Source organism: Cyclopterus lumpus, chromosome 21 (genome assembly GCF_009769545.1).
Source record: "Cyclopterus lumpus isolate fCycLum1 chromosome 21, fCycLum1.pri, whole genome shotgun sequence".
Classification (NCBI taxonomy): domain Eukaryota; kingdom Metazoa; phylum Chordata; class Actinopteri; order Perciformes; family Cyclopteridae; genus Cyclopterus; species Cyclopterus lumpus.
In genome coordinates this window covers 1,857,181-1,884,680 of record NC_046986.1, presented here as the reverse complement: position 1 = coordinate 1,884,680, position 27,500 = coordinate 1,857,181, and the positions used below count along the sequence as shown (strand labels likewise).

General features: G+C 41.1%; 2 protein-coding genes across 5 annotated transcripts in view; both read left to right on the top strand.

Annotated features, from left to right (window-relative positions):
- tspearb (thrombospondin-type laminin G domain and EAR repeats b) overlaps positions 1–13,791 on the top strand; it is a 21,531-nt gene extending 7,740 nt beyond the window's left edge. For 2 of the 4 annotated variants that reach the window (XM_034562545.1, XM_034562544.1), the window contains exons 5-16: positions 1–184; positions 271–361; positions 464–617; positions 5,080–5,211; positions 5,958–6,075; positions 6,173–6,287; positions 6,568–6,748; positions 7,913–7,965; positions 9,142–9,318; positions 10,656–10,834; positions 10,907–11,008; positions 12,170–13,791. The exon at positions 1–184 is cut by the window's left edge and continues 49 nt beyond it. In XM_034562545.1, coding sequence (XP_034418436.1) covers positions 1–184; positions 271–361; positions 464–617; positions 5,080–5,211; positions 5,958–6,075; positions 6,173–6,287; positions 6,568–6,748; positions 7,913–7,965; positions 9,142–9,318; positions 10,656–10,834; positions 10,907–11,008; positions 12,170–12,323 — 1,640 coding nt within the window. In that variant the 3' untranslated portion in view covers positions 12,324–13,791. Of the gene's footprint in view, positions 185–270; positions 362–463; positions 618–5,079; positions 5,224–5,957; positions 6,076–6,172; positions 6,288–6,546; positions 6,761–7,912; positions 7,966–9,141; positions 9,319–10,655; positions 10,835–10,906; positions 11,009–12,169 lie in introns of all 4 variants that reach the window. The other 2 variants (XM_034562546.1, XM_034562543.1) reach the window with 2 other exon arrangements.
- Positions 13,792–14,106: 315 nt separating this feature from the next.
- si:dkey-230p4.1 (trichohyalin) overlaps positions 14,107–27,500 on the top strand; it is a 32,369-nt gene continuing 18,975 nt past the window's right edge. Inside the window, exons 1-6 of the mRNA XM_034561710.1 lie at positions 14,107–14,279; positions 16,576–16,746; positions 17,685–17,822; positions 17,907–17,984; positions 23,731–23,801; positions 24,007–24,172. Of these exons, the coding sequence (XP_034417601.1) occupies positions 16,606–16,746; positions 17,685–17,822; positions 17,907–17,984; positions 23,731–23,801; positions 24,007–24,172 (594 nt within the window). The 5' untranslated portion in view covers positions 14,107–14,279; positions 16,576–16,605. The remainder of the gene's footprint in view (positions 14,280–16,575; positions 16,747–17,684; positions 17,823–17,906; positions 17,985–23,730; positions 23,802–24,006; positions 24,173–27,500) is intronic.

Here is a 27,500-nt window from a genome sequence, read left to right as displayed (position 1 = left end):
TGCTCGGGCTGCGTGTCTCAGAGAATCGCCTCCACTTCCTGTCCACGCCCCCCAGCGTTGGTGGGCGAAGCCGGCTCAGCTTTAAGGATGTTGGACTGGACGATAACCGCTGGCACACGGTAGTGTTGGCCGTCACCGGACCGTATGCCACACTGACCATCGACTGTGGACTTCCTCTTGAGCTGTGAGTCTCCGTCAGACCACTTCAGTCTGGTTCAGCTGAGTCCAGTTCAGCTTGGTTTTGAATCAAACTGGTTTCCTGTCTCCCAGTAAACAGGTCCAGTCGTTCCCCAGCGCTCTGAGTACCAGAGGGTCCAGGTTCTTCATCGGCAGCAAAGGGAGGTTGAGGGGCCGCTTCTCTGTGAGTCTGTATTCAGGATCAGGTCTTCAGAAAGTCCTTCATGATCTGAACCCGAGTGCATCTACAAACCAGAAAACATTTTTACTTCCTGTCTGTGTTCAGGGTCTACTGCGTCAGCTGGTTCTTCTTCCTGGTTCAGACGCCACGCCCAGAATGTGCCCGACCTCTGTACCCGGCCTGGCTGAGCTGTCTATCCCCCAGGTCCTAAAATCCACCCTTCTACAGCCCGAGGACCATGAAGCGGTTTACCCGTACGGTGAGGAGGAGCTTTTATTGTGATGGTGTGAAGGCTAACCGCTAACAGCTAACTGTACGACAGCTCAGTTAATTAGTTTTTGTTTTTGTTGACATGGTGTGACGTGTTTGTTGGTTGTGTCCATTCAGTCCCAGTAAGTCAGGGAACATTTCTACTTCCTGTTTGTTTTCAGGCTTTCGGCTATCAGCCCAATAGGTATTTTTGGGACTATTGTGGTTTCAGAATATGATCCGCCTCCAGTAGAGGACAGTAAACACGTCTGAATACCAGAATACCATGAGACGGTTTCTACAGAGAGACAGAGGTAACGAGAAGAAAGGGTCATGATGGAACTCTCTCTCAGAGTGATGTCTTATCGTGATCTCAATTAATTCATCACTAACCTGAAAGAGAAGATAATACTGAATAATAAATCAACTAAAATCATAACGTTACACACAGAGCCGCTAACTTATTGATTGATTCCTGGGTCACACAAGTTCAAGGGAAACCCGGATTAGAACCGGTGGACCGGCTCCACACAAGGGACCTTTGACTGAGTTGGTGGTTCAGGTTGTGATGGTATCAGGGCCTCAGTAACCTGAGCTGCTTCCTGTGTGTGTCTGTGTGTGTCTGTGTGTCTGTGTGTGTGTGTGTGTGATTGACAGACAGGGTCTACCCTGCTGTTTGATGTGTGTTTCCAACATAACAGGTGCTGACGACCTGCTAAAGGTGTGTTATTGTTCTTGTTCCAGTTGTTTTACTTTGGAAATAAAAATATGTTTCACTTCAGTGGATTTTAGCTTAGCATAAGAGGAAAGCATAGATTGGCAGCTACCATAGCATCTTTGTGCTTTATTGGGTTATTGTGGCTCATCTTGACGCAGATACGGAACTGATCAGAAACATCTGAAGAGGAGAGACGGGGTTTCTAAATGTCTGTTGTTGTTGAGCTGAAGCGTATAAAGTGTGAGAGTCATGATGTCATGCTAAACGACTGAGTTTAAGCTAACGGGGCATGATATCATGCTAACAGACTGAGGCTTAAGCTAATAGGTCATGATGTCATGCTAACAGCAGCTCGACTGGTCTTCAACCTAAGTTCACCCACACGACTCCGCTCCTCCGCGACCTTCACTGGTTAGCAGTGGCTGCAGCATCCGCTTCAAAACATTGGTACTTGGGTACCGTGCTGAATAAAAACAGATTAGCACTTCAGTGGCATTTGAATGACACTTACTTATGGTATTACTCATGGTATTACTCATGGTATTACTTATGGTATTACTCATGGTATTACTTATGGTGTTACTTATGGTATTACTCATGGTATTACTTATGGTATTACTTATGATATTACTTATGGTATTACTCATGGTGTTACTTATGGTATTACTCATGGTATTACTTATGGTATTACTCATGGTGTTACTTATGGTATTACTCATGGTATTACTTATGGTATTACTTATGGTATTACTTATGGTATTACTCATGGTATTACTCATGGTATTACTCATGGTATTACTTATGGTATTACTCATGGTATTACTTATGGTGTTACTTATGGTATTACTCATGGTATTACTTATGGTATTACTTATGATATTACTTATGGTATTACTCATGGTGTTACTTATGGTATTACTCATGGTATTACTTATGGTATTACTCATGGTGTTACTTATGGTATTACTTATGGTATTACTCATGGTATTACTTATGGTATTACTTATGGTATTACTCATGGTATTACTTATGGTATTACTTATGGTATTACTCATGGTGTTACTTATGGTATTACTCATGGTATTACTTATGGTATTACTCATGGTGTTACTTATGGTATTACTCATGGTATTACTTATGGTATTACTTATGGTATTACTTATGGTATTACTCATGGTGTTACTCATGGTATTACTCATGGTATTACTCATGGTATTACTTATGGTATTACTCATGGTATTACTCATGGTGTTACTCATGGTATTACTTATGGTATTACTTATGGTATTACTCATGGTGTTACTCATGGTATTACTCATGGTATTACTTATGGTATTACTCATTGTATTACTTATGGTATTACTTATGGTATTACTCATGGTATTACTTATGGTATAACTTATGGTATTACTTATGGTATTACTCATGGTATTACGCATGGTATTACTTATGGTATTACTCATGGTATTACTCATGGTATTACTCATGGTATTGCTTATGGTATTACTTATGGTATTACTTATGGTATTACTTATGGTATTACTCATGGTATTACTCATGGTATTACTTATGGTATTACTCATGGTATTACTTATGGTATTACTTATGGTGTTACTCATGGTATTACTTATGGTGTTACTCATGGTATTACTTATCGTATTACTTATGGTATTACTCATGGTATTACTCATGGTATTACTCATGGTATTACTCATGGTATTACTTATGGTATTACTCATGGTATTACTCATGGTATTACTGATGGTATTACTCATGGTATTACTTATGGTATTACTCATGGTATTACTTATGGTATTACTCATGGTATTACTTATGGTATTACTCATGGTATTACTTATGGTATTACTCATGGTATTACTCATGGTATTACTCATGGTATTACTTATGGTATTACTCATGGTATTACTCATGGTATTACTTATGGTATTTTGTAGTTTGGCTTTCTTGAAGAAACTTTGCTTTCTTGATTCTTGTTGTTCTGACGTTGAACTCATGGTTGAATACACTTATTGTCGCTTTGGATAAAGGTGTCAGCTAAATAATATGTAATGTAATGTAATGGATAAATTAACTAATGGATGAATTAATTAATGGATGAAATGACTAATGGATGAATGAATTAATGGATAAATGACTAATGAATGAATTGATGAATGGACTAAAGGTTTAATTTACTAATAGATGAATGGATGAATGAACTAATGGGCTAATATATTAATGGATTAATGAACTAATGTATAAATGGACTAATGGACTAATGGATTAATTAACTAATGTATAAATGGACTAATGAACTAATGGACTGATTGATGACTGGAATGATGGATAATTGGATAAATGGACTAATGGACTAATTAATTAATGAACTAATGGATGAATGGACTAATGGATGTATAAACTAATGGATGAATGGACAATGGATGAAGGGATTAATGGATGAAGGAAATAATGGATGAATGGACTCATGGTTTCAGCTGTGCTCGCGTAAACTGCTTAATTTATAATTAAACATCATATTTTCTATAAGCTTTTAATGTTTTCGTTGGAAATATTACCCACACTACTCCGCTCCTCCGCGATCTTCACTGGTTACCGGTGGCCGCCCGCATCCGCTTCAAAACATTGGTACTTGGGTACCGTGCTGCGAACAGATCGGGTCTGGTCTACATCCAGGACATGGTCTAACCTCACATCCAGGACATGGTCTAACCTCACATCCAGGACATGGTTTAACCTCACATCCAGGACATGGTCTAACCTCACATCCAGGATATGGTCAAACCTTACACCCAGGACATGGTCTAACCTCACACCCAGGACATGGTCTAACCTCACATCCAGGACATGGTCCAACCTCACACCCAGGACATGATCCAACCTCACACCCAGGACATGGTCTAACCTCACACCCAGGACATGATCCAACCTCACACCCAGGACATGGTCTAACCTCACACCCAGGACGTGGTCTAACCTCACACCCAGGACATGGTCTAACCTCACACCCAGGACGTGGTCTAACCTCACACCCAGGACATGGTCTAACCTCACATCCAGGACATGGTCTAACCTCACATCCAGGACATGGTCTAACCTCACATCCCAGCCCGTTCACTTCGCTCGGCTTCTGCCAATCGGCTTGTAGCTCCTTCACTTCGAGCTAAACACTCAACAAATTCCCGACTGTTTGCTGTGCTGGCTCCTTATTGGTGGAACGAGCTCCCCATTGACATCAGGACAGGAAGTCTCTACAGACTAAAAACACATCTTAGTGACTACACCTTGAATAGGGAAGGTAGAGCCGTAGTAGCACTTTAGTAGCACTTAAATGTCTCTTACTGATAGCACTTTGTAGTTTAACACTTTGGTAGCACTTAAATGTCTCTTACTGATAGCACTTTGTAATTTAACACTTTAGTAGCACTTAAATGTCTCTTACTGATAGCACTTTGTAGTTTAACTTTATTGAAGAAATTGTACTTGCTTGATTATTGTTGTTCTGAGTTTGGACTCATGGTTTAATGCACTTATTGTAAGTCACTTTGGATAAAAGCATCATCTAAATGACATGTAATGTAATGTAAAAATATCTTACTTTTTAAGGAATGAAGTAAAGTACAAGAAGCTCAAAAGTCAATGAACAGTCGGCTCCTTGAGTGAATGTTTCCAGCTGTTTCACCGTCTTCAGCCCACAAACCTCCTGAAGACGTGTCGCTCTGTTGTTGTGTTTCAGAGGCGGAGGCCAGAGTGACTCTGGGAAATCCTCCTCCGTGTTCGGGACCAGAACAGGGCCAGCTGTGGTTCAACGCTCAGAGGAAGGGCCTGTTCGTCTGTGACGGACTCACATGGAGGACTCTGCTGCAGAGTGAGTCTGCAGGTCTGGAACATGTGTTTACATCCACATCAGAGTTGTTATAACAAAGAATCATTTGAGAACAAACATTTTATTTTAGATAAACGTTTTAAATTACAAGTTGATCAGTAAATAGTCACATTATGACACAAATAATGTTATATAACAAACAGATGATTTTAGTTAACAGCTAAACGCTTGTTTTTATTCCGCATTGTTTGACATCTGATTATGAAGTTTATTGATATTTCCAATAAAGCACAGTTAAACCATTGTTTGTTCAACACTTGGATATTGCGGCCTCTAGGGGGCGCTGATTTGACTTTTACTCAAAAAACTGGAAATAATACCAACTGGAAGGGACCTCTGAGTCCGGACCTCCACAGGTTCCACGGATGAAAAAGATAATTGATCTGCTCCCACATGTAACGGCTTCCTCATTGGTCGTTGCTACATCCGTCCACCAGCTTGGATCGGAGGAAGTTCTACTCTTTTTTTTATCAGACTTTGTGTGTTTGTGCGACCGGTGGACATAATGGCCACGTTTACTACCTGTTATAATCTTTGCTGATCTTCGTCTCCAGCGAAATAGAAGAGATAAGATTTCTGTTGTTATCTTTATGAAAATCAGACGGGTAGTTTTCACGTAATCCTGCCGACAAACAAACCAACAAACCCAACTGAAGACAAAACAACATAAAAACGTATCTTGATCGTAAACTTCTTAATCATGCTTTCACTTAATCCGTCTCCTGCAGATCAGGAGCGTCTGGACTACGTGGAGGACTACCAGGACCTGTACACCAGCTCAGAAACCTTCGATGTCGAGATCTTCTCCATCCCGTCTGAAGGTCTGTTCATGGCCGCAGCCAACAGGTACTGAACCAGATCTAAAACAGGACCTGGTTGTTTGACGTGCAGATCTTCAGGACATGAGGGACTAACCTGTGTGACCCTCACGTCCCTTCGGCAGGGACTCTCGTCCTGGTTCAGGTATTTACCAATGGAGAAATGGGTCGTTCCAGCTCCACCAGAACATCAGCACTCAGGAGGCTCGAGCCTGGAAACACTTCACCATCGGCGAGCAGGTGAGAGCTGCTCCAGCTTTAGGACCAGTCATAAATCACTCCATTCATCGGTGATCAGAAGATGCCAATCTACTAATCAACTAAAAAAGAGAACGAATCCATCACCAGGTTTTATATTTAATATTGTGCAGATATCTGGCAACAAACGTTTCGGATTCAAAGGGTTGACCTCCAACCCTTTAGGTATTTAGGCTCACCTGAGGGTAAACGTTAAAAGGGACCAGGAAGTTTAAAACTGCTGACTCATGTCTGGTTTTAGGATTCTATTCCTCCTCATCAGATTTTCCTGGTGGTGGCGAACTCCAGGGAGGCGGAGCCTGAGCTGTCCGTGATCTATCGGTGGAATCAGCGGCGGCGGCGTTTCCTCCGTCACCAAACCCTAGAGACCTACGCCGCTCTGGACTGGGAGGCCTTTTACATCCACAACCACAGCTTCCTGGTGGTGGCCAATCACAGGCGAGGTAAACAAACAGGTAGTTCAGAAGGATTACTTGTCTGAAGTCGATCTATATGTTCCAATCAATCGTCAATAACCAGCTCACCATGTGATCAGAGTGTGGAGATCAGAAAGATTCAGTTCAGAGAGACAAACATGACAGGTGACTTTTAACGTATGGAAGGAATTACATTTAGACAATATGTTTATAAACTACGCTCACTATTCTATATATATGTATATATACAGGTATATATATATACAGGTATGTATATATATACGTATATATAAGCGTCTTTGAGTGTCTAGAAAAGCGCTATATAAATTTCAAGTATTATTATATATATATATATATATACCTGTATGTGTATATATATATATATATATATACATACATGTATATTTATATGTGTATATATATACAGACATATATATATATATATATATACATATGTGTGTGTGTGTGTGTATATATATATATATATATATATATATATATATATATATACATATACATATACATGTGTTGATGGTAATCACATACCTGAGTGAAGACAAATAGCCCATGGAGTCCCTCAGGGCTCCGGTCTCGGTCCTCTTCTATTTCTGGATACAGACTTCTGTGCCTTCAACAGATCATTGATCTGAAGTCTGTATCGATCGACCAAATCTCTGTCCAGGTAATCAAAGATCAAATACGATGCTTCTTGAGCTGAAGAAGAACATGTGATCAGATCAAAAGCTGCAGAGCAGCTACTAAAGGGTCGGCTGTGAAGGGAAACCTCAGAAGTTCAAAGCTCTGTGAAAGGTGCGGAGAGTTCAGAGCTCCTATCTCCTCTCGTCTGTTTTATTGAACTATTAACATCAAACACACCTCCACCTGCCTGTGTGTGTGTGTCCTGTAAAGATAAAACACTCATTGATCTGAGTTGAAAGGAAGAAAAGATTGTTTATGATCTGACCATCTGAAAGAAAATCACAGAAAGAAAGAAAGTCAGCTGATAATGCAGGTGCATGTGGTTAGATTCCCCCGCCACCCCCCCCCCCCCCACACACACACACTTAAAACAGTCCAACCTCCAGCATCAGATGAGACGTTAAATATTTTTTAAACTACATGAAACAAATTATATAATAATAATAAAAATATTTTGATGAAAGTGATTAAAAAGTGTCTCTGTGTCCTCAGACTCCGACCACAACATCCACAGTGTGATCTACAGGTGGAACCAGAACACAAAGGTGTCCTCACTAACACTATCCTCACTAACTCTGTCCTCACTAACTCTGTCCTCACTAACTCTGTCCTCACTAACTATGTCCTCACTAACTATGTCCTCATAAACACTCTCTCCTCACTAACTATGTCCTCATAAACACTCTGTCCTCACTAACTATGTCCTCATAAACACTCTGTACTCACTAACTATGTCCTCACTATCTCTGTCCTCACTAACTATGTCCTCATAAACACTCTCTCCTCACTAACTATGTCCTCATAAACACTCTGTCCTCACTAACTCTGTCCTAACTGTCCTAACTAACTCTGTCATCACTAACTCTCTCCTCACTAACTATGTCTTCATAAAAACACTGTCCTCACTAACTCTGTCCTCACTATCTCTGTCCTCATAAACACACTGTCCTCACTAACTCTGTCCTCACTATCTCTGTCCTCATAAACACACTGTCCTCATTAACTCTGTCCTCACTATCTCTGTCCTCATAAACACACTGTCCTCATTAACTCTGCCCTTACTAACTCTGTCCTCACTGTCCTCACTAACTCTGTCCTCACTAACTCTGTCCTCACTATCTCTGTCCTCACTATCTCTGTCCTCACTAACTCTGTCCTCACTAACTCTGTCCTCACTAACTCTGTCCTGACTAACTCTGTCCACACTAACTCTGTCCTCACTAACTCTGTCCTCACTAACTCTGTCCTCACTAACTCTGTCCTGACTAACTCTGTCCACACTAACTCTGTCCTGACTAACTCTGTCCTCACTAACTCTGTCCTCACTAACTCTGTCCTGACTAACTCTGTCCTCACTAACTCTGTCCTGACTAACTCTGTCCACACTAACTCTCTCCTGACTAACTCTGTCCACACTAACTCTGTCCTCACTAACTCTGTCCTCACTAACTCTGTCCTCACTATCTCTGTCCTCACTAACTATGTCCTCATAAACACACTGTCCTCACTAACTCTGTCCTCACTGTCCTCACTAACTCTGTCCTCACTATCTCTGTCCTCACTATCTCTGTCCTCACTATCTTTGTCCTCACTAACTATGTCCTCATAAACCCTCAGTCCTTGATGTCCTCCGGTCTGCTGACCTTATCATCGTCTCCTGTCCTGACTCACCGCCCCCCCCCCCCCCCCCCCCCCCTCTGTCCTCTCTCGCGTCCCGGTAGCTGTTTGAGGTGAACCAGACTCTGTCCACGTCCGGAGCGTATGACTGGGAGTTCTTCTCTGTGGGACCGTACCACTTCCTGGTGGTCGCCAACACCTTTGACGGTCAGACCACCACCATCAGCTCCACCGTCTACGTCTGGCTGAACGGAGGCTTCCAGACCTTCCAGAGCATCCCGGTCAGTGTCTGTTGTCTTTCGTGTCTGTATCGTAAAGCAGAGTGAGTCTCTACCTGTCCAGGTGATTCTCTACCTGTGCAGGTAAGTTTCTACCTGAACCTCTCCCTGTGCAGGTAAGTCTCTACCTGTACAGGTGAGTCTCTATCCGTAGAGATGAGTCTCTATCTGGATAGATAAGTCTCTGTCTGGATAGATAAGTCTCTACCTGTACAGTTGAGTCTCTATCTTTAGGAGTCAGTCTCAACCTTTACAGGTGAGTCTCTACCTGAACAGGCGAGTATTTCCCCGAACAGGTGAGACTCTGTCTTTAGAGGTCAGTCTCTGTACACGTGAGTCTCTACTTGTACATGTGAGAGAGAACTGAATTGTGTTATTGAGTCTTCTGTCTGGATTAAAAGAGCGTGCAGGTCTTTGATGAGCTCATCAAACCTCTCCACCTGGTCTGGTTCGGTCTCCAGTGGGTGTTTTTCACCTGAACCTGTTTTATTGGGTCAGATTGAGTCAAACGCTATTAAAAGGCCTGATGATGACAGACGTTCACATGAAAGACGTTCTTAAAAAATCACTTTATGATTTATGGAAACGTCTTTTTACTTTTTCTGCTCAGCTGGTTCATGATGCTCTGATTAAAACGGAAAAGAAACCCTCCAATTAAAACACAGGAACCAGAGGAGTGTAATTAATGTGTGTGTGTGCGTGTACGTGCGTATGTGCGTGCGTGTGTGCATGCATGCATATGTGTGTGTGTGTGTGTGTGTGAGGGGGTTTCCAGCAGCAGACTGTTTGGACTTGATACGGATGATATCACTGAAAACCACAGAAAAGGTGTTAAAGCTTCATGAACCTTTAATTCAACGTGACGGAAAGAGAACGCATTAAACTGTTTACAGTGCGAGCAGTAGATCTACAGGTAGAGCTCAGGTGGCGCCCTCTAGAGGCTGCAGGAGACATTACACCCTCAGCAAAGAACACGCTGAGGACTGTTTACTGAAGTAAAAATATCTTGTTTTTCTGCAGGCGGTTAACAGGAAGTGACCATGAAGCATGGTGGTCAGTAGAGAGAATGCAGCTTTAACACATGAAGCATAGACTTCTATACAACCAGAGGAGTCGCCCCCTGGTGGTCAGGAGAGAGAATGCAGCTTTAACACATGAAGCATAGACTTCTATACAACCCGTATGACTTTAATAGGAATCAGACCAGTCGTCATTGAGATGTTTCCCTCTGGAACAAACTGTTCCATCTTTGTGTTTATGTTGGTTTTTAAACAGTGAATCTACTTCGATGCGAATGTTCCCTGTCGGTGGTTCCCCTTCATTTATTCCTCTCTCTGCAGACGGTGGGTGCGACGGACTGGGAGACGTTTCAGATCGACGGGAGGTTCTTTCTCGCCGTCGCCAACAGCCAGAAGGTTTCAAAGCACGGCCCAAATCTTTACAGCATCAACTCCACCGTGTACGAGCTCAACCGGCTCACGCAGACCTTCATCCGCTTCCAGGACATCCTCACACACAGGTGACCAAAATCAACACAGACCGTTGAAACTGCTCTCTAAAGAGACTTTGATGATGATGTTGTTGTGTTCAGTGCTGTGGACTGGGAGTTCTTCACCATCGGAGAGGAGAAGTTCTTGGTTGTAGCCAACTCTCATGACGGCAGCTCCTACTCTCTGAATAGTGTCGTCTACAGGTACGTCCTGTCTGTTGGTGTCTGTTGAAGTTTGTTGGTTTCTGTTGGTGTTTGTTGGTATTTGTTGGTTTCTGTTGGTGTTTGTTGGTTTCTGTTGGTGTTTGTTGGTGTTTGTTGGTATTTGTTGGTTTCTGTTGGTGTTTGTTGGTTTCTGTTGGTGTTTGTTGGTTTCTGTTGATGTTTGTTGGTTTATGTTGGTGTTTGTTGGTTTCTGTTGGTGTTTTTGGTTTCTGTTGGTTTCTGTTGGTGTTTGTTGGTGTTTGTTGGTGTTTGTTGGTTTCTGTTGGTTTCTGTTGGTGTTTGTTGGTGTTTGTTGGTGTTTGTTGGTTTCTGTTGGTTTCTGTTGGTGTTTGTTAGTGTTTTTGGTTTCTGTTGGTGTTTGTTAGTGTTTTTGGTTTCTGTTGGTTTCTGTTGGTGTTTGTTGGTATTTGTTGGTTTCTGTTGGTGTTTGTTGGTGTTTGTTGGTTTCCATTGGTTTCTGTTGGTGTTTGTTAGTGTTTCTGGTTTCTGTTGGTTTATTTTGGTGTTTGTTGGTTTCTGTTGGTGTTTGTTGGTATTTGTTGGTTTATTTTGGTGTTTGTTGGTTTCTGTTGGTGTTTGTTGGTATTTGTTGGTTTATTTTGGTGTTTGTTGGTTTCTGTTGGTGTTTGTTTGGTTACTTTATTTGTACCCGTAGTTAGACTTGGTTTGCAATGTAAAAGTGAGGCATTCATCTCGACACCCATTACAATCAACATAGACAACAAGACAGACATGAAGATAAAAGTACACAAAGATATAATTACAATGTGTTCACCTGAATGATGGCTGCTGGAACAAAGCTTTGTTCTACACTATGGGACTCTGTCTAGAAGGGAGAAGATGAAACTCCCCGTGCAAAGGGTGGGAGTCGTCCTTTAAGATGGAGCCGGCTATCCGTTGTAACTGTGTGGTGTTCAGGAACTCTGGGCTCAGCTGGGACTCACCAGTCAGCCTACTAGACCATTTCATACTCTGACGCAGAGACTTTCTGTTCTTTAACGAAAGGTTTCCAAACCATGACCTCCTCAAACAAATCAAATGCTGGTGCCCCTTGTTGCACACGGCTTCACAGTTTGCTTCAAAATTCAGTTTTGGGTCCATAATGGTCCCAAGTAATTATTGTTTATTGTGTGTTTTCAGGTGGCAGGGTTATGAGGGCTTTGTTCCGGTCCACAGTCTGCCAACTTTCGGCTGCAGAGACTGGGAACACTTCAGCACCGATGAAGGCTCCTTCCTCGTGTACTCCAGCGCCACCTCCAGGCTCAGCAAGGTCTTCAAACTCAGGACCTACTGAAGGGAACGCCGTCCCGTATCTTCAAACTTAAAAAACACCTTAAGACTCGACTGCTGTCACCTTCAGGCTCGACAAGGTCCTCAAACCCCAAAACAATTCATGATTCACCAACTTGGTCACATGACCATTCACACAATGGTTTTTCTTCACAGCTTCAGCCCGTGGAAGACGTTTCAGGAGTCAAATGAATGAAGCGCTCTTCTCCAACAGTTTATTTGAAACCGTTAAGTCATGTAAAGCTCAGCGGATGAGGACGCCAACCTTGAGTGGGCAAAGAAAAACTTTTTAATGAGCGAAAGGTTTATTTTAAAGGAGAAAAAAGGACTCGAATAACAAAAAAATAATCTGCAGAATCCTGCAAATTATATATTTTTTAAATTGCTTTCAGATTTTAAACGCTGGTGCGACCGCATCTTTAGAATGTTGTATTTTCAAAAATAACAAAACACCTTAAGCAAAAGTGGTTCATACCTTTGACTGTAAACTGGAAGAAAGATAATACGACTGTTATTTTTTTAGAGATGAAATTGACTGATAAGCTATAATGAAGATGTTACTTCGAACTGCCTCAGATGTTTCTAACATGTCGACGATTAAAACTGAATATTATCTTTATATCACTGTATGTTGAGAGTTGTGCTGTGCATTTGTATTTCTGAAATACAGATTTGTGTCGTGACTTTTGTTATGAAATTCATGGGACTGCATGTGTCTGTTTTGCTTTACACCATGAGAGACATTATTGGACCCTCAGGTATCTTTTAAATATCGTCATGTAGCCAAACTAATTTATTATGCGTGTCCTATTTAGCTGCAGTACAAAATACACGTTTTGGAGTCATAATATATTATTTTCGTTATCTGTGACAGAATTTGTAATTCATATACAAATTTAAAACTGTTCATTGTCTGATTTTCTGCTCCAGTTTGATTTTATTGCTGTTTCCATGTCAACCAGTTTTCTATGATTTCAACCTAATTTATATATTCATAATCATCATGACATGAACAATGAAATAATATTTGTCTTATATACACAATACAATATACTGTCGAATAACATCATTGTGAAAATGTAATAAGCACTAAAGAAACACCTGTTTAACCAAAATGTAGATTTAAATATCAAATGAAATTAAAAATGTCATTTAGTTATTAGTTTTAACATTTGAAGTCAAAGTTAAAATTCTTTTTTTAAATTTCATTTATTTATTTATATTTATTCTGTGTTCAAACGGGACAGTTTGATGACGGAGGCTGATGGCTAAGCTCTCATGGGGAGGTTCAAAACACTTCAAAACACTTCATTCACTCCAACCTGTGCAATATTACACTGTGGAAATAGACATATTTATTCTGCCCCTGAGTACATATTAATGTATATGTGATTCAGTTACTGTAGATTGTTTACTGTTTATTTACTGTTTACTGTCTATTGTTATTTTCTTGTGTGCACTTTGCTGCTGTAATCCTGTAAATGTCCCCACTGCGGGACTAATAAAGGATTATCTTATCTTACATTTTTGTAATTTTTTATGAAATGTGTATTTGATTTATTAATTATTTAAAATATACATTTGAATTATTATTTATATATATATATATATATATATATATATATATATATATATATATATATATATATATATGTATATGTATATATGTATTTTGTTCGTATAGGTCAACAGGTGTCGCTGTTTAACTTTCACAGCCTTGTTTCCCGTCACGTGACCACCCTCCGTGTCACGTGGCCTCCCTCCGGGTCACGTGGCGTCCGCGTCACCAGGGTGAGAGGTCATGTTTCCTGGTTTGAATGCAGAACCGAGTGGAGCCGGAAAACTGAACCCAATCTTTAAACTAGCTCGTTTGTAAACGTTTTAAATGTTTTCGACGGTTCGCGAGTGAAGCTCGTGCAGCGGCGTCATCGGGTGACGTCACCGCCAGCGGCTTCATCAGGTGACGTCACGCTGTTAAATTAACTTTATTCACTGTTCGGTTGGTGTTTGTAACGGTTGAGATCTTCTGCCGGCTAATACAAGTATTACTACCACAGTACTGCTAGTATTACTACTACTACTAGTAACAAGTACTGCTAGTATTACTACTACTAGTAACAAGTACTGCTAGTATTACTACTACTAGTAACAAGTACTGTTAGTATTACTACCACTACTAACACAGTACTGCTAGTATTACTACTACTAGTAACAAGTACTGCTAGTATTACTACCACAGTACTGCTAGTATTACTACTACTAGTAACAAGTACTGCTATTACTACCACTACTACCACAGTACTGCTAGTATTACTACTACTACTAACACAGTACTGCTATTACTACCACTACTACCACAATACTGCTAGTATTACTACTACTAGTAACAAGTACTGCTAGTATTACTACTACTAGTAACAAGTACTGTTAGTATTACTACCACTACTAACACAGTACTGCTAGTATTACTACTACTAGTAACAAGTACTGCTAGTATTACTACCACAGTACTGCTAGTATTACTACCACTACTAACACAGTACTGCTAGTATTACTACTACTAGTAACAAGTACTGCTAGTATTACTACTACTAACACAGTACTGCTATTACTACCACTACTAACACAGTACTGCTATTACTACCACTACTAACACAGTTCTGCTAGTATTACTACCACTACTACCACAGTACTACTAGTATTACTACTACTAGTAACAAGTACTGCTATTACTACCACTACTAACACAGTACTGCTATTACTACCACTACTAACACAGTTTTGCTAGTATTACTACCACTACTAACACAGTTTTGCTAGTATTACTACCACTACTAACACAGTACTGCAATTACTTCCACTACTAACCGAGTACTGCTAGTATTACTACTACTAGTAACAAGTACTGCTAGTATTACTACCACTACGAACGCAGTATAACAACACACTGCTAGTATTACTGCAACTGTAAAACATACTATGTTACAGTAAAGGTACTAATACCACACTGTAAACTAATTGTAGTAGTCCAGTCTGTCTCTCTAGTGTTAAAGTACCAGTCTGTCTCTCTAGTGTTAAAGTACCAGTCTGTCTCTCTAGTGTTAAAGTACCAGTCTGTCTCTCTAGTGTTAAAGTACCAGTCTGTCTCTCTCTCTAGTGTTAAAGTACCAGTCTGTCTCTCTAGTGTTAAAGTACCAGTCTGTCTCTCTCTCTAGTGTTAAAGGACCAGTCTGTCTCTCTAGTGTTAAAGTACCAGTCTGTCTCTCTCTCTCTAGTGTTAAAGTACCAGTCTGTCTGTCTCTCTAATGTTAAAGTACCAGTCTGTCTCTCTATCTAGTGTTAAAGTACCAGTCTGTCTCTCTCTCTAGTGTTAAAGTACCAGTCTGTCTCTCTAGTGTTAAAGTACCAGTCTGTCTCTCTAGTGTTAAAGTACCAGTCTGTCTCTCTAGTGTTAAAGTACCAGTCTGTCTCTCTCTCTAGTGTTAAAGTACCAGTCTGTCTCTCTAGTGTTAAAGTACCAGTCTGTCTCTCTAGTGTTAAAGTACCAGTCTGTCTCTCTCTCTAGTGTTAAAGTACCAGTCTATCTCTCTAGTGTTAAAGTACCAGTCTGTCTCTCTAGTGTTAAAGTACCAGTCTGTCTCTCTAGTGTTAAAGTACCAGTCTCTCTCTCTAGTGTTAAAGTACCAGTCTGTCTCTCTAATGTTAAAGTACCAGTCTGTCTCTCTAGTGTCAAAGTACCAGTTTGTCTCTCTCTCTCTAGTGTTAAAGTACCAGTCTGTCTCTCTAGTGTTAAAGTACCAGTCTGTCTCTCTAGTGTTAAAGTACCAGTCTCTCTCTCTAGTGTTAAAGTACCAGTCTGTCTCTCTAATGTTAAAGTACCAGTCTGTCTCTCTAGTGTCAAAGTACCAGTCTGTCTCTCTAGTGTTAAAGTACCAGTCTGTCTCTCTAGTGTTAAAGTACCAGTCTCTCTCTCTAGTGTTAAAGTACCAGTCTGTCTCTCTAATGTTAAAGTACCAGTCTGTCTCTCTAGTGTCAAAGTACCAGTATGTCTCTCTCTCTCTAGTGTTAAAGTACCAGTCTGTCTCTCTAGTGTTAAAGTACCTGTCTGTCTCTTTAGTATTAAAGTACCAGTCTGTCTCTTTAGTGTTAAAGTACCAGTCTGTCTCTCTGGTGTTAAAGTACCAGTCTCTCTCTCTAGTGTTAAAGTACCTGTCTCTCTCTCTAGTGTTAAAGTACCAGTCTGTCTCTCTATCCAGGATCCCTGAAGACGAGGTCGACCTGTCAGCATGCAGTCGGAGCTGCTGATTGGGTGGCACCAGGAGAAGGCGGAGCTTACGAAGGAGGTGTGCCGTCTGCAGGAGGAGCTGGCTGAGAGTCGAGCAGAGAGGGAGGAGCTGGAGTCTAGGAGCAGAGCTCTGAATGACAGGGTGAGGAGGGGGAGGAAGGGGGAGGAAGGGGGGGAGGTCCTGTGATCATCGGGGTGATGAATCGTCCTCATTGGTGAGGAAGGTTCTAACGGAGCCAAGTGGCCTCCATGATAAGTGCTGGTCGAAGGAAAGGAGCTTCAATGCTTCCTTACTTAGCTCCTTTAGGAAACACTGGACCTTCCTTTACCAAAGGAAAGGAGAAAATTACCCACAATTCTTTGCGGCGGCAACATTTAAAGTGGCGAGAACAAACGATCATGAAGACAAACTCAGATCATGTAAATAAAGTGTTCCATGAACTATTGTCCGCATATTCTTATCAGATTATAATCTGCATATAAACATAACAACAAAGATATGAGACATTGTTAGTGTGATAATGTAATAATAATTACATTAATAATAATATTAGTAATAATTTAATCATGTTTGAAACTGAACAATGAGACAGTTTAGTAGCTTTGTTCTCTGTTATGATACCAGGTTGTTTATGTTAATAAAGTAATACTATGAACCAGGTTGTTTATATTAATAAAGTAATATATGAACCAGGTTGTTTATGTTAATAAAGTAATACTATGAACCAGGTTGTTTATATTAATAAAGTAATACTATGAACCAGGTTGTTTATGTTAATAAAGTAATACTATGAACCAGGTTGTTTATATTAATAAAGTAATACTATGAACCAGGTTGTTTATGTTAATAAAGTAATATATGAACCAGGTTGTTTATGTTAATAAAGTAATATATGAACCAGGTTGTTTATGTTAATAAAGTAATACTATGAACCAGGTTGTTTATGTTAATAAAGTAATACTATGAACCAGGTTGTTTATGTTAATAAAGTAATACTATGGTTAGGAATAGACATTAGGAGGTAATTATTTGACTACTCGACCACAACCTAACCACTAGATGTCTCTCTCTCTCTCCAGCTGTACCAGTCAGTGTCTCCCTCCCTCGCCCTCTCTCTGCAGGGGGAGGGGGAGCAGAGGGAGTGGAAGAGGAGGGAGAGGGATGGGAGGGAGAGGGAGGCCAGACAGGCTCTGCTCATCCACCGACTGCAGAACAAGGTGAGTAGTATTACTGTAGTACAAATATTACAGTATTGGCTACGATCAGTTAGCTGTCTTACTGACGGTGCTGTGTGTGTGCAGGTGTTGGAGTACAGAGATCAATGTCAACGATCGGAGCTCCAGCTGGAAGACGTAAACACACAGCTGCTCAGCACCGAGGTCAGACTACTAGTACTACTACTGAAACTACTACTAGTACTACTACTGAAACTACTACTAGTACTACTACTGAAACTACTGCTAATACTACTACTGAAACTACTACTAGTACTACTACTGAAACTACTACTAGTACTACTACTGAAACTACTACTAGTACTACTACTGAAACTACTGCTAATACTACTACTGAAACTACTACTAGTACTACTACTGAAACTACTACTAGTACTACTACTGAAACTACTGCTAATACTACTACTGAAACTACCGCTAATACTACTACTGAAACTACTACTAGTACTACTACTGAAACTACAGCTAATACTACTACTGAAACTACCGCTAATACTACTACTGAAACTACTGCTAATACTACTACTGAAACTACTGCTAATACTACTACTGAAACTACTGCTGAAACTACTACTGCTAATACTACTACTGAAACTACCGCTAATACTACTACTGAAACTACTGCTAATACTACTACTGAAACTACTGCTAATACTACTACTGAAACTACTACTGCTAATACTACTATTGAAACTACTGCTAAAGCTACTACTGAAACTACTGCTAATACTACTACTGAAACTACTGCTAATACTACTACTGAAACTACCGCTAAAGCTACTACTGAAACTACCGCTAAAGCTACTACTGAAACTACCGCTAATACTACTACTGAAACTACAGCTAATACTACTACTGAAACTACTGCTAATACTACTACTGAAACTACTGCTAATACTACTACTGAAACTACCGCTAATACTACTACTGAAACTACTGCTAAAGCTACTACTACTGAAACTACTGCTAATACTACTACTGAAACTACTGCTAATACTACTACTGAAACTACTGCTGAAACTACTACTGCTAATACTACTACTGAAACTACCGCTAATACTACTACTGAAACTACTGCTAATACTACTACTGAAACTACTGCTAATACTACTACTGAAACTACTACTGCTAATACTACTATTGAAACTACTGCTAAAGCTACTACTGAAACTACTGCTAATACTACTACTGAAACTACTGCTAATACTACTACTGAAACTACCGCTAAAGCTACTACTGAAACTACCGCTAAAGCTACTACTGAAACTACCGCTAATACTACTACTGAAACTACAGCTAATACTACTACTGAAACTACTGCTAATACTACTACTGAAACTACTGCTAATACTACTACTGAAACTACCGCTAATACTACTACTGAAACTACTGCTAAAGCTACTACTGAAACTACAGCTAATACTACTACTGAAACTACTGCTAAAGCTACTACTGAAACTACAGCTAATACTACTACTGAAACTACTGCTAAAGCTACTACTGAAACTACAGCTAATACTACTACTGAAACTACTGCTAAAGCTACTACTGAAACTACTGCTAAAGCTACTACTGAAACTACTGCTAAAGCTACTACTGAAACTACTGCTAATACTACTACTGAAACTACTGCTAATACTACTACTGAAACTACCGCTAATACTACTACTGAAACTACTACTAGTACTACTACTGAAACTACTGCTAATACTACTACTGAAACTACCGCTAATACTACTACTGAAACTACTGCTAATACTACTACTGAAACTACTGCTGAAACTACTACTGAAACTACTACTGCTAATACTACTACTGAAACTACCGCTAATACTACTACTGAAACTACTGCTAATACTACTACTGAAACTACTGCTAATACTACTACTGAAACTACTACTGCTAATACTACTACTGAAACTACTGCTAAAGCTACTACTGAAACTACTGCTAATACTACTACTGAAACTACTGCTAATACTACTACTGAAACTACTACTAGTACTACTACTGAAACTACCGCTAATACTACTACTGAAACTACCGCTGAAACTACTGCTGAAACTACTACTGAAACTACTACTGCTAATACTACTACTGAAACTACCGCTAATACTACTACTGAAACTACTGCTAATACTACTACTGAAACTACTGCTAATACTACTACTGAAACTACTACTGCTAATACTACTACTGAAACTACTGCTAATACTACTACTGAAACTACTGCTAATACTACTACTGAAACTACTACTGCTAATACTACTACTGAAACTACTGCTAATACTACTACTGAAACTACCGCTAATACTACTACTGAAACTACCGCTAATACTACTACTGAAACTACTGCTGAAACTACTACTGAAACTACTACTGCTAATACTACTACTGAAACTACCGCTAATACTACTACTGAAACTACTGCTAATACTACTACTGAAACTACTGCTAATACTACTACTGAAACTACTACTGCTAATACTACTACTGAAACTACTGCTAAAGCTACTACTGAAACTACTGCTAATACTACTACTGAAACTACTGCTAAAGCTACTACTGAAACTACTGCTAATACTACTACTGAAACTACTGCTAAAGCTACTACTGAAACTACTGCTAAAGCTACTACTGAAACTACAGCTAATACTACTACTGAAACTACTGCTAATACTACTACTGAAACTACTGCTAAAGCTACTACTGAAACTACAGCTAATACTACTACTGAAACTACTGCTAAAGCTACTACTGAAACTACTGCTAATACTACTACTGAAACTACCGCTAATACTACTACTGAAACTACTGCTAATACTACTACTGAAACTACTGCTAATACTACTACTGAAACTACTACTGCTAATACTACTATTGAAACTACTGCTAAAGCTACTACTGAAACTACTGCTAATACTACTACTGAAACTACTGCTAATACTACTACTGAAACTACCGCTAAAGCTACTACTGAAACTACCGCTAAAGCTACTACTGAAACTACCGCTAATACTACTACTGAAACTACAGCTAATACTACTACTGAAACTACTGCTAATACTACTACTGAAACTACTGCTAATACTACTACTGAAACTACCGCTAATACTACTACTGAAACTACTGCTAAAGCTACTACTACTGAAACTACTGCTAATACTACTACTGAAACTACTGCTAATACTACTACTGAAACTACTGCTGAAACTACTACTGCTAATACTACTACTGAAACTACCGCTAATACTACTACTGAAACTACTGCTAATACTACTACTGAAACTACTGCTAATACTACTACTGAAACTACTACTGCTAATACTACTATTGAAACTACTGCTAAAGCTACTACTGAAACTACTGCTAATACTACTACTGAAACTACTGCTAATACTACTACTGAAACTACCGCTAAAGCTACTACTGAAACTACCGCTAAAGCTACTACTGAAACTACCGCTAATACTACTACTGAAACTACAGCTAATACTACTACTGAAACTACTGCTAATACTACTACTGAAACTACTGCTAATACTACTACTGAAACTACCGCTAATACTACTACTGAAACTACTGCTAAAGCTACTACTGAAACTACAGCTAATACTACTACTGAAACTACTACTAAAGCTACTACTGAAACTACTGCTAAAGCTACTACTGAAACTACTGCTAAAGCTAATACTGAAACTACAGCTAATACTACTACTGAAACTACTGCTAAAGCTACTACTGAAACTACAGCTAATACTACTACTGAAACTACTGCTAAAGCTACTACTGAAACTACAGCTAATACTACTACTGAAACTACTGCTAAAGCTACTACTGAAACTACAGCTAATACTACTACTGAAACTACTGCTAAAGCTACTACTGAAACTACTGCTAAAGCTACTACTGAAACTACTGCTAAAGCTACTACTGAAACTACTGCTAATACTACTACTGAAACTACTGCTAATACTACTACTGAAACTACCGCTAATACTACTACTGAAACTACTACTAGTACTACTACTGAAACTACTGCTAATACTACTACTGAAACTACCGCTAATACTACTACTGAAACTACTGCTAATACTACTACTGAAACTACTGCTGAAACTACTACTGAAACTACTACTGCTAATACTACTACTGAAACTACCGCTAATACTACTACTGAAACTACTGCTAATACTACTACTGAAACTACTGCTAATACTACTACTGAAACTACTACTGCTAATACTACTACTGAAACTACTGCTAAAGCTACTACTGAAACTACTGCTAATACTACTACTGAAACTACCGCTAATACTACTACTGAAACTACCACTAATACTACTACTGAAACTACTGCTGAAACTACTACTGAAACTACTACTGCTAATACTACTACTGAAACTACCGCTAATACTACTACTGAAACTACTGCTAATACTACTACTGAAACTACTGCTAATACTACTACTGAAACTACTACTGCTAATACTACTACTGAAACTACTGCTAATACTACTACTGAAACTACTGCTAATACTACTACTGAAACTACTACTGCTAATACTACTACTGAAACTACTGCTAATACTACTACTGAAACTACCGCTAATACTACTACTGAAACTACCGCTAATACTACTACTGAAACTACTGCTGAAACTACTACTGAAACTACTACTGCTAATACTACTACTGAAACTACCGCTAATACTACTACTGAAACTACTGCTAATACTACTACTGAAACTACTGCTAATACTACTACTGAAACTACTACTGCTAATACTACTACTGAAACTACTGCTAAAGCTACTACTGAAACTACTGCTAATACTACTACTGAAACTACCGCTAATACTACTACTGAAACTACTGCTAATACTACTACTGAAACTACTGCTAAAGCTACTACTGAAACTACTGCTAAAGCTACTACTGAAACTACAGCTAATACTACTACTGAAACTACTGCTAATACTACTACTGAAACTACTGCTAAAGCTACTACTGAAACTACAGCTAATACTACTACTGAAACTACTGCTAAAGCTACTACTGAAACTACTGCTAATACTACTACTGAAACTACCGCTAATACTACTACTGAAACTACTGCTAATACTACTACTGAAACTACTGCTAATACTACTACTGAAACTACCGCTAATACTACTACTGAAACTACAGCTAATACTACTACTGAAACTACTGCTAATACTACTACTGAAACTACTGCTAAAGCTACTACTGAAACTACAGCTAATACTACTACTGAAACTACTGCTAAAGCTACTACTGAAACTACTGCTAATACTACTACTGAAACTACTGCTAAAGCTACTACTGAAACTACTGCTAAAGCTACTACTGAAACTACAGCTAATACTACTACTGAAACTACTGCTAAAGCTACTACTGAAACTACTGCTAATACTACTACTGAAACTACCACTAATACTACTACTGAAACTACTGCTAATACTACTACTGAAACTACTGCTAAAGCTACTACTGAAACTACCGCTAATACTACTACTGAAACTACTGCTAATACTGAAACTACTGCTAAAGCTACTACTGAAACTACCGCTAATACTGAAACTACTGCTAATACTACTACTGAAACTACTGCTAATACTACTACTGAAACTACCGCTAATACTACTACTGAAACTACTGCTAATACTGAAACTACTGCTAAAGCTACTACTGAAACTACCGCTAATACTGAAACTACTGCTAAAGCTACTACTGAAACTACTGCTAAAGCTACTACTGAAACTACTACTGAAACTAAGTAAACTATTCCACTGCAGTACTCCAGATGTTGCGTACTGTGGTCTCACTGCTATTTTTTACAAAACTATTTTTTGTGTTTCTTTTGTAGCGCAGGATTAGGGATGAACATAGTGACGCTCTGGAGATCGCCCTCATCAAGCTGGAGGAGGAACAACAGAGGTGTGTGTCTCTGTGTGTGTGTGTGTGTGTGTCTCTCTGTCTGTCTGTCTGTGTGGGAGTGTCACCTGTGTGTGTGTCTCTCTGTCTGTCTGTCTGTCTGTCTGTGTGGGAGTGTCACCTGTGTGTGTCTCTCTCTCTGTCTGTCTGTCTCTCTGTCTGTCTGTCTGTCTGTGTGGGAGTGTCTCACCTGTGTGTCTCTCTTCAGGTCTCTTGGATTGGCTGACACAAACGCTCTCCTCCGGCAGCAGCTCAGCCAATCAGAGCAGGCCAACCAGGCCTTGAGGGAGGACCTCCAGAAGCTGACGTCTGATTGGACCACAGCGTTGGAGGAGGCGGAGCATAGAGAGGATGATTGGCAGAGAGAGAGGGAGGTCTGCAGCTTGCTTTTACTCTTATCATTATCCAGTGTCTCTCAGGTCATGTGGGTCAGCAACAGGTTGACCAATGACGTGTGTGTGCAGTGTCTCTCAGGTCATGTGGGTCAGCAACAGGTTGACCAATGACGTGTGTGTCCAGTGTCTCTCAGGTCATGTGGGTCAGCAACAGGTTGACCAATGACGTGTGTGTCCAGTGTCTCTCAGGTCATGTGGGTCAGCAACAGGTTGACCAATGACGTGTGTGTCCAGTGTCTCTCAGGTCATGTGGGTCAGCAACAGGTTGACCAATGACGTGTGTGTCCAGTGTCTCTCAGGTCATGTGGGTCAGCAACAGGTTGACCAATGACGTGTGTGTCCAGTGTCTCTCAGGTCATGTGGGTCAGCAACAGGTTGACCAATGACGTGTGTGTGTCCAGTGTCTCTCAGGTCATGTGGGTCAGCAACAGGTTGACCAATGACGTGTGTGTGCAGTGTCTCTCAGGTCATGTGGGTCAGCAACAGGTTGACCAATGACGTGTGTGTGCAGTGTCTCTCAGGTCATGTGGGTCAGCAACAGGTTGACCAATGACATGTGTGTCCAGTGTCTCTCAGGTCATGTGGGTCAGCAACAGGTTGACCAATGATGTGTGTGTGCAGTGTCTCTCAGGTCATGTGGGTCAGCAACAGGTTGACCAATGACGTGTGTGTGCAGTGTCTCTCAGGTCATGTGGGTCAGCAACAGGTTGACCAATGACGTGTGTGTGTCTAATGTCTCTCAGGTCATGTGGGTCAGCAACAGGTTGACCAATGACATGTGTGTCCAGTGTCTCTCAGGTCATGTGGGTCAGCAACAGGTTGACCAATGACATGTGTGTCCAGTGTCTCTCAGGTCATGTGGGTCAGCAACAGGTTGACCAATGACGTGTGTGTCCAGTGTCTCTCAGGTCATGTGGGTCAGCAACAGGTTGACCAATGACGTGTGTGTCCAGTGTCTCTCAGGTCATGTAGGTCAGCAACAGGTTGACCAATGACGTGTGTGTGCAGTGTCTCTCAGGTCATGTAGGTCAGCAACAGGTTGACCAATGACGTGTGTCCAGTGTCTCTCAGGTCATGTGGGTCAGCAACAGGTTGACCAATGACGTGTGTGTCCAGTGTCTCTCAGGTCATGTGGGTCAGCAACAGGTTGACCAATGACATGTGTGTCCAGTGTCTCTCAGGTCATGTGGGTCAGCAACAGGTTGACCAATGACGTGTGTGTCCAGTGTCTCTCAGGTCATGTAGGTCAGCAACAGGTTGACCAATGACGTGTGTCCAGTGTCTCTCAGGTCATGTGGGTCAGCAACAGGTTGATCAATGACGTGTGTGTGTCCAGTGTCTCTCAGGTCATGTGGGTCAGCAACAGGTTGACCAATGACGTGTGTGTGCAGTGTCTCTCAGGTCATGTGGGTCAGCAACAGGTTGACCAATGACGTGTGTGTGCAGTGTCTCTCAGGTCATGTGGGTCAGCAACAGGTTGACCAATGACGTGTGTGTGTCCAATGTCTCTCAGGTCATGTGGGTCAGCAACAGGTTGACCAATGACGTGTGTGTCCAGTGTCTCTCAGGTCATGTGGGTCAGCAACAGGTTGACCAATGACGTGTGTGTGTCCAATGTCTCTCAGGTCATGTGGGTCAGCAACAGGTTGACCAATGACGTGTGTGTCCAGTGTCTCTCAGGTCATGTGGGTCAGCAACAGGTTGACCAATGACGTGTGTGTCCAGTGTCTCTCAGGTCATGTGGGTCAGCAACAGGTTGACCAATGACGTGTGTGTGCAGTGTCTCTCAGGTCATGTGGGTCAGCAACAGGTTGACCAATGACGTGTGTGTGCAGTGTCTCTCAGGTCATGTGGGTCAGCAACAGGTTGACCAATGACGTGTGTGTGTCCAATGTCTCTCAGGTCATGTGGGTCAGCAACAGGTTGACCAATGACGTGTGTGTGTCCAGTGTCTCTCAGGTCATGTGGGTCAGCAACAGGTTGACCAATGACATGTGTGTCCAGTGTCTCTCAGGTCATGTGGGTCAGCAACAGGTTGACCAATGACATGTGTGTCCAGTGTCTCTCAGGTCATGTGGGTCAGCAACAGGTTGACCAATGACGTGTGTGTCCAGTGTCTCTCAGGTCATGTAGGTCAGCAACAGGTTGACCAATGACGTGTGTCCAGTGTCTCTCAGGTCATGTGGGTCAGCAACAGGTTGACCAATGACGTGTGTGTCCAGTGTCTCTCAGGTCATGTGGGTCAGCAACAGGTTGACCAATGACATGTGTGTCCAGTGTCTCTCAGGTCATGTGGGTCAGCAACAGGTTGACCAATGACGTGTGTGTCCAGTGTCTCTCAGGTCATGTGGGTCAGCAACAGGTTGACCAATGACGTGTGTCCAGTGTCTCTCAGGTCATGTGGGTCAGCAACAGGTTGACCAATGACATGTGTGTCCAGTGTCTCTCAGGTCATGTGGGTCAGCAACAGGTTGACCAATGACGTGTGTGTGCAGTGTCTCTCAGGTCATGTGGGTCAGCAACAGGTTGACCAATGACGTGTGTGTGCAGTGTCTCTCAGGTCATGTGGGTCAGCAACAGGTTGACCAATGACGTGTGTGTCCAGTGTCTCTCAGGTCATGTGGGTCAGCAACAGGTTGACCAATGACGTGTGTGTCCAGTGTCTCTCAGGTCATGTGGGTCAGCAACAGGTTGACCAATGACGTGTGTGTGTCCAATGTCTCTCAGGTCATGTGGGTCAGCAACAGGTTGACCAATGACGTGTGTCCAGTGTCTCTCAGGTCATGTGGGTCAGCAACAGGTTGACCAATGACGTGTGTGTCCAGTGTCTCTCAGGTCATGTGGGTCAGCAACAGGTTGACCAATGACGTGTGTGTCCAGTGTCTCTCAGGTCATGTGGGTCAGCAACAGGTTGACCAATGACATGTGTGTCCAGTGTCTCTCAGGTCATGTGGGTCAGCAACAGGTTGACCAATGACGTGTGTGTGCAGTGTCTCTCAGGTCATGTGGGTCAGCAACAGGTTGACCAATGACGTGTGTGTCCAGTGTCTCTCAGGTCATGTGGGTCAGCAACAGGTTGACCAATGACGTGTGTGTGTCCAATGTCTCTCAGGTCATGTGGGTCAGCAACAGGTTGACCAATGACGTGTGTCCAGTGTCTCTCAGGTCATGTGGGTCAGCAACAGGTTGACCAATGACGTGTGTGTCCAGTGTCTCTCAGGTCATGTGGGTCAGCAACAGGTTGACCAATGACGTGTGTGTCCAGTGTCTCTCAGGTCATGTGGGTCAGCAACAGGTTGACCAATGA